Source organism: Rhamphochromis longiceps, linkage group LG1 (genome assembly GCF_057381845.1).
Source record: "Rhamphochromis longiceps isolate RC_006_pf linkage group LG1, R_longiceps_female_GT1.1, whole genome shotgun sequence".
NCBI classification, from domain to species: Eukaryota; Metazoa; Chordata; class Actinopteri; order Cichliformes; family Cichlidae; genus Rhamphochromis; species Rhamphochromis longiceps.
Genome location: NC_140557.1, coordinates 43,349,008 through 43,357,053, shown reverse-complemented (window position 1 = coordinate 43,357,053; position 8,046 = coordinate 43,349,008). Strand labels below are relative to the sequence as shown.

The 8,046-nt window shown below is 42.6% G+C and overlaps 1 protein-coding gene across 1 annotated transcript; it reads left to right on the top strand.

Moving 5' to 3' along the window:
* Positions 1-5,268: 5,268 nt before the first annotated feature.
* LOC146679300 (E3 SUMO-protein ligase ZBED1-like) lies at positions 5,269-7,500 on the top strand. The gene is made up of 3 exons (XM_085410359.1): positions 5,269-6,402; positions 6,579-6,831; positions 7,004-7,500. Exons 1-3 carry the CDS (start codon positions 5,285-5,287, stop codon positions 7,418-7,420), a joined length of 1,788 nt encoding a protein of 595 aa, XP_085266485.1. The 5' UTR covers positions 5,269-5,284; the 3' UTR covers positions 7,421-7,500.
* The last annotated feature ends 546 nt before the right edge of the window (positions 7,501-8,046 follow it).

Below are 8,046 nucleotides of genomic sequence, written 5' to 3'. Positions count from 1 at the left end.
ATGGAACCTGAGGGAGCGTGCCAAGCTCCAAAAAGTGACAGCGCAGAGGAGGTCCAGCGATGGACTTGTGGTTCTGTGAACAGCACAAATGCCAGGTGACTGTAAAATAACTAACAGCACTTTTTCCACAAGTGAAGCCAGTAACTTACTATCCTAAAAGATTAGCTCTGGTTGCTCGTGCTTTACCTCCATGCGTGAGATCAGTATGTGCAGCACCTTAAGCTGTACAATGTTTCAGGAAATAGTTTATTTAACCTTTTGACAGTGTTAGTTCCACACGAGGTAGATGTTTACTACTGCAGACTAAACTTACATTTCTGTCACCTACAAGACACTTGTCTTTAATGTTACTGTTACTCTCACAACCACACATATTACCATAAAGTGGTGCACAATTCTGAATCTGTCCAACCCTTTTTGCCAACGAAAGAAGAGGGCACTTCTCATGAGAGTAGAGAGCGCGAGGAGAAGAAGTGTAAGCCGAGGGATGACTTAATAGCTATGCCACTCGTTGAGGGAAAGGTTTGGTTTGTTGATGATTTGAGTTTTACGACAGCAGAGGGACAGACTAAAACAGGTTTTACTGTAGCAGACAGTGAGAGAGAGTTATCTATGTAGGACAACTAGCATGCTTCATATTTGCTTGAGCAGCAGAGATGCTAGCCTTAATGGAAATGTGTAAAGCTGCACAGAGACAATACACCCTGATAGCCAGTATGCATTTGCTACTGTACATTTCTTTGTAGTGCAGTGAGTGAAACGAGGTGTGACAACTTCGACAGGGAAACCTGTAGAACACACCAAACTCTGCTGGAGGCAGTGTTATTAAACAGTGGAACTGTCGTATGTAGATGTGCAGCACACATGTGAGGGAAAGATCCAGTTGCATTAGGGAAAGTTTTTGCAGATAAGATCGCAAAAGAGGCAGCTTTAGTTAAACATGGTGTTAACATTTTAGCAGTACAACATCAGCAGACATATAGGGCCACTCACCTACGGCAGGAAAGCAGTTGACTTACAGAGGGAGCAAGCTTGCAGGTTGGTGTTTATTATCTGTGTGATAAACCAATACTGCCTAATAATTTGTATAAGACTGCTGCTATTTTGAGCCATGGGCTATACCATGTCTCAACAGGAGGGAGATGAGCAGCCGTTATACTCACTCTAGGATTATTAAATACTTTAAAAAAAATTTGCAGGCAGAGAGAACTAATAGAACAGTAAAGTTAAGACTTAGGAAGACAGGCAGGACATAGTTAGACTGTATAGAATTAGTTAAGATGTACATGAGGATTACTCCAACAGAGAACGGTCTGACTCTTTGAGATTATATATGTTAGAGCATTTAGAGTTCTAGTCTTCTGTAGTGATGATAGAAAAGCAGAAGAGAGAGCATATTAGCAGATTAGATGCTTGAAATGTTTAAAAGTAAAGAAGTCTTGAGAACAAATGATCTGCCAGATGATTCTGTTTCTCCGCAGGAGCAGAATCTGAAGTCTGGAGATTGGATGTTGATAAGGCCATGGAGAGGAAGTGCTGGTCCAGTCCATGGTGGAAGGTTCCTATTGGGTGCTGCTGACAACAACCACAGCAGTGAAGATTGCTGGAAGAAACACTTGGATACATCAAGCGCACTGCAAGAAGGTGACACACATCCAGGCCAGCTCGAAGTAAGTGGCAGGAAGACCGGGTACAAAGGGGGGGGGGGGGGGGGGAAGCCTCCAGGGCCCCTTGTCTCAATCCGGTGAAGAAACCAACTGAGCCATAGGTACTCATCAGAATGGCTGGGAATGTGCTGTGCATCTTCTTGAGCCTGTGGACCCAGAGTGGGATGACAGGGAGCGCACTGGGACAGAGCAAACCACACCCAGTGCCGCATGGGTTTTCAACAACTACTGGTGGCAGTTTAAGAACACAACCACTCACATAAAGACCGAGACCAATGGTTATGCCTGTGATGCCACTGGCTACACATTCTTCTGGACTGTGGCCATATAGCATCACTGAGAGTGAGACAGTTTGTTTGGTTGCCTTAGCAACACATCCAGGAACAGTGCTGACTTTTCAACTCCTCTGAACCTGAATGGAAGGTTGATTCACCAGTAGCCGGGAAGGTGAACTGCTCTGGTACGACAGACCTGCTAGTCTGACTCCAAGTATCTGACTTGCTGCAGGACAGTGAACAGTTAAACGAACTGGAAACAGGCCAAATGCCTATGTGTATGAAGGACAATGGATTAGACCAAGTTGGAGATTTATCATGGAATTTGTGCAAAATCACCTATTCTTTTGTCTTCTGCAAGAAGGATGTAAACAGAGAAGCCTTTTGTCTACATTTACAGTGGGGCAAAAAAGTATTTAGTCAGCCACCGATTGTGCAAGTTCCCCCACTTAAAATGATGACAGAGGTCAGTAATTTGCACCAGAGGTACACTTCAACTGTGAGAGACAGAATGTGAAAAAAAAATCCATGAATTCACATGGTAGGATTTGTAAAGAATTTATTCGTAAATCAGGGTGGAAAATAAGTATTTGGTCACCTCAAACAAGGAAAATCTCAGGCTCTCACAGACCTGTAACGTCTTCTGTAAGAAGCTTTTCTGTCCCCCACTCGTTACCTGTATGAATGGCACCTGTTTGAACTCATCATCTGTATAAAAGACACCTGTCCACAGCCTCAAACAGTCAGACTCCAAACTCCGCCATGGCCAAGACCAAAGAGCTTTCGAAGGACACCAGGAAAAGTATTGTAGACCTGCACCAGACTAGGAAGAGTGAATCTACAATAGGCAAGCAGCTTGGTGTGAAAAAATCAACTGTGGGAGCAATCATCAGAAAATGGAAGACATACAAGACCACTGATAATCTCTTGAAAGTCCGTGTTGCTCGGCGACAGCCCCAAAACATCACTGCTCTCGAGAAGATCTGCATGGAGGAATGGGCCAAAATACCAGCTACTGTGTGTGCAAACCTGGTAAAGACCTATAGTAAACGTTTGACCTCTGTTATTGCCAACAAAGGTTATGTTACAAAGTATTGAGTTGTATTTTTGTTATTGACCAAATACTTATTTTCCACCCTGATTTACGAATAAATTCTTTACAAATCCTACCATGTGGATTCATGGATTTTTTTTTCACATTCTGTCTCTCACAGTTGAAGTGTACCTCTGGTGCAAATTACTGACCTCTGTCATCATTTTAGGTGGGGGAACTTGCACAATCGGTGGCTGACTAAATACTTTTTTGCCCCACTGTACATCATGAACACTTGAGGTTTTGAGCCAAGAAGATCAAAACAGCTTGATCCAATTTCCTTTACAAAGCTTTTTCTGTGGTGACAACAGGACAGGAGAAGAGTTGTAAATGCAGATAATTCACCAGTTGACTCTAACCCCCACAGGATGCCTACAGTGAGAAGATTTGGGGGGTTGATAGGAGTCATAAAGAAGGGTGTTGACCAGGCTGCAGCTTTGAAGCTAGCTGAGAGCCACATGGACAAACAATGAAGTCAACTGATGCGTTTAAATGCTTATGTCTGTATACAGTTGGATTGTAGTGACATATGATTTTTGAGAATGATGATTCTTCTTGTTCGACTGTTGACATTCAGTTGTTTACTTGAAGAAATACATAATGAATCGCACGACAGGAGTAGATCCCCCACAAGGCTGGATAGCTTGGTTACTGTCTGGTCCTTGGTGGCATCTTCTTTTGAAAATATTAATTCCTGTTTTTGGACTGTTGACATTGATTTGTTTAGGTATAGGATGTAGTTTACTGTGTATGAATGAAATCTACACTGACACTGTCCAAACAAAGGGTGCATAAGTTGAAATTTAAGTATACAATGACAAAAAGGAGGGAAATGTTAAGTCTAATTGTTGAATGTTGCCATTGTGTTTCTTAAATTTGTACAGTCTTAGTTTAAGCAGTAGGATCAAAGCCATTCCTTTGATCCTGACCACCTTTGGTCAGCAGGAAGTCTGACACACACACACACACACACACACACACACACACATTCTCGCATAACACACACACACACACACACACACACACACACACACACACACACACACACTCTTACAGAAGTTCACACATATACATAAAATGCTTTGTCTTAGAACGTGTTTTGTGTGAACTGTCTCTCAATAAAAGGTAGCAGGAGGAGGTCAGATCTGGGGGTTATTTTCGTGGTGGACACAGACGAGGCCTCCCTTGCGCAACTAATCGATCGATCGACTGTCTTGTTTTCTTCATGATGAATAAGTCTCTAGAATTAGCGGGGCTTGTGGAAACACAGACCCAACACTTAGTTTAAGACCAGTTGGGCCCCCCCCCGCCCCATTTAGTTGATTCACATATTAATTGCCACAAACATGTGTCAATAATACATTTTATGATAAATGTTTTTTCATTATCCTACTTTTATAAAAGGAAACATTATTTAAAGCAGCGGTCCCCAACCTTTTTTGCGCCACGGACCGGTTTATACCCAACAATATTTTCACAGACCGGCCTTTAAGGTGTCGCGGATAAATACAACAGAGTAAAACCAGTACCGGTACCGAAAAAAAGATTTATTCATAACACACGTGAAAAAACCTAGGAAAACCGAGTTAACGATAAAAACGATAACAAAATAACGCTGGAAACCAATAAAAACCCTGAAAACCACACATTTCACACCTGAGCCTCAACTCTCGTGGCCCGGTACCAAACGACCGAGGCCCAGGGTTTGGGGACCGCTGATTTAAAGAATAAGTATTTAATGTTAAAACAAATCTATTCATCTAAAGGGTAGCTGGGAGGAAGGAAGGGAGGATAGGAAGCTGTGTCCGAATATAGTACTGAACCAATAAGAATGTAATATCTAAAAGGTCCGTGCTCATCTGAGGCTTATAGCTAACTAAATTAACAGTAAATTAGTACAGCTGAGACATGCAGTATTTCACTTTTTCACTTTTATTTGAGTAAAGAGGTTGAATCAGTATGTTTTTTTAGCACTAGTGTCTGTAAAACCACATTGACTTGTGTTTTTTACTAGGGGTGTCAAATTATCGCGTTAATTGCGATTAATTAATTACAATGCTATTTAGCGCGTTATGTTTTTTAATCTCGTTAATCTAATTTTTAATCTCTTGACGTCATTGATTTTGTATGAGAGTTGCTATGTTATAAAATCCGTTTTTATGTGCTGGGCTCCTTGTGCTTGACTTGTTGGGGGTGGAGTCACGTCGTGAGGTCAAGGTGAGAAGTGGTGATTAGCTTACAGTGTGGATATGGAGGCGCATCTGAGAGTTGTTGGCCCAATGAACGGGAAATTTGTATTTCATAAACGCCCCGACGGCACCATTGACAAAGGTAAAGTGGTCTGCCTAGAGTGTAAGAAGGAGTTTGCTTACCACCGAAGCAGCTCAAGTTTGGCCTATCACCTCAACGCAAAGCACCCAGCCGCGAGTGCAGCAACAGCTAGCAGTGAAGACGTTAGCAATATAGCAAGCCAGAGCAAAGCTTTTCGCCAAACAAAACTAGAGAATACCCCTCGTATGAGCAAGTCTGCGACCGACAGGCTGACTAATGTTATTGCCAAGTGGATAGCGATGAACTGTAGGCCGATAAATATAGTAGAGGACGAAGGATTGACAGAGGTGTTGCAAATTGCGTCCAATGACCCGTCATACAAGCCGCCGTGCAGGACTACAGTAACGACCAAAATCAGCAAAATGTACGACGGCGAAAAGAAAAACAAACTTGAGATTTTGGCGGAGGATTCTCCCAACTGTGTTGCTATAACCGGAGATCACTGGACCTCAGCTGGCAACCACAGCTATTTTGGGGTGACTGGACACTTTATTGATAGTGAGTGGAACCTCAACTCATTTGCACTGACCGTCATGAGAACAGAAACCAGGCACTTTGCTGATAAATGCGCCGAACAGTTCCTCAAGGTAGCAAATGACTGGGGTATTGAAAACAAGATATCCACCATTGGCACAGACAGCGCAGCAAACATGCTGGCTGCTATGAGAGCACTTCCATATGAGCACATCGCCTGCAATGCTCACATTCTCCAGAGGACCATCACGGTATGTCTCGATAGCAGTGGTTTTGTCGGTGTACTGGCAAAGTGCCGCAAGATTGTTGGTCATTTTAAACAAAGCCCTGCGAGTACCACAGAACTTAACCAACAACAAGTAGCACTCGGAAAGAAGAGCGATCAACTTATACAGGATGTACCCACCAGGTGGAACTCGACTCTCGCAATGGTCTCACGCCTCCTATGTAACCGAGAGGCTGTCCAGGCTACGTTGGACCAACAGAACCACAGGTTGGTCTTGCCAACCGAAGCTGAGTGGGCGAAACTGCAGAGGCTGGAGCTCCTGCTTGAACCATGCAAGTAAGTTCAAATAAACACCTTCCCATTTTAATTATATAAACTACTGTTACATGTGTAAAATCAAAATTAATGAACATAACAAGGAACTTTTAAGGACAATTAAATTGGAAATCAGTTACACTTTGATTTAAATGAATCCAGCTAGGTTTATTTAGCAAACCTCTCCACCTCTGCAGGTATGTGACAGAGCTGCTGGGTGGTGAGGCCTACGTCTCTTGCTCTGTAGTGCTGCCTGCTTTTCGCCATCTGTACCGTGTCATGGACATTACTGATGATGATCCTGCCTATGTGGTGAAGTTCAAGAATGCCTTCCAGAAGGATCTGGCAGCACGACGAGCTAATGGCAACGAGATATGGTTCGAGGTGGCCACAGCATTGGATCCACGGTTTAAGGATTTGAAATGTCTTCCAAGAGAAAAGAGGGAACAGGTAGGACAATAAGGTTAAGCTGGACTAATGAGTCCAATTCATTATCAAATCAAACTTTTATTTATTATATGGAACACAAAGTTCTTTACAAGATTAAATAAAATAAAAAAAAGCACTTAGTTTTAATCACAATCATTCATTCATTCATTCATTCATTCATTCATTCATTCAGGTGTGGACCATTCTGGAGAATATGCTCCAGGCAGCAGAGCCCAGAAGAGCAGATAGTCTCCAGCCCTCCACAGAGGATGATGGACCAGCTCAGAAGAAGAGGAGGAGCGAACTCCTTCTGGGGTCTGACTCTGACTCAGAAGATGGAATTGAGTCTGGAGAGCTGCAGCGCTACAGAGCAGAACCCAGCATCAGTATTGATGACTGTCCCCTGCAGTGGTGGTATGCTCACTCAGGAGTCTATGAAAAGCTGTCAGTCCTAGCACAAAAGTACCTGGCCTCCCCAGCTACCTCTGTACCCTGTGAGAGACTCTTTAGCCTTGCAGGCCACATAGTGCAAAAGAAAAGGGCAGCCTTGCTTCCAGAAAATGTTACCAGGCTGGTGTGTCTTAGCGACTGGCTGAGGAAGAAGAAATGAGACACATGTGGTCAGCATAGCTGCTGTGTCATTTGTAGCCTACTAGAATAGATTGCTTGATGTTCAGCACTTTTTTTTGTGATGGAAGAATACTTTGATGTGCTAACTTGCAGCACTGCAATGTCAGTTTTATTTTTCATTATCTGAAGCAGAGGAATTTCAGTGCTGTATTGCTCAGAAAAGAGCAACTCTGATGTGCTAACTTGCAGCACTTAATTTATTTGATTTTATTTGTATTTATTTTTCCACTTATTTTACAAAAGAATACAACAGTATGTAAATGGTTGCATCTGTTTAACGTTTGTTAAACAATAAATGACTTTATAAAGTCACTTTCTTTGTTATATCAGTCTTTTGGTCTGCCACAATAAGTTGAGGGCTTTCCTCAGCTATTTTTAGGTGAGATTAAAAAAGAGATTAATTAGATCAATTAATTAAAAATAATAATTAATTAATCTCTATTTTTTTTAATCTCTTGACAGCACTATTTTTTACACAATCTCAGAAGAGGAGAGACACTGAGGGGCCGCCTTCCGCCCTCCGACGCCTCCACTGTGACCTCCACTTCTGAGAGTAATTGCCTGCAGATTGAATAAGGACTGTGGCTGAGTGGACATACAGGCATG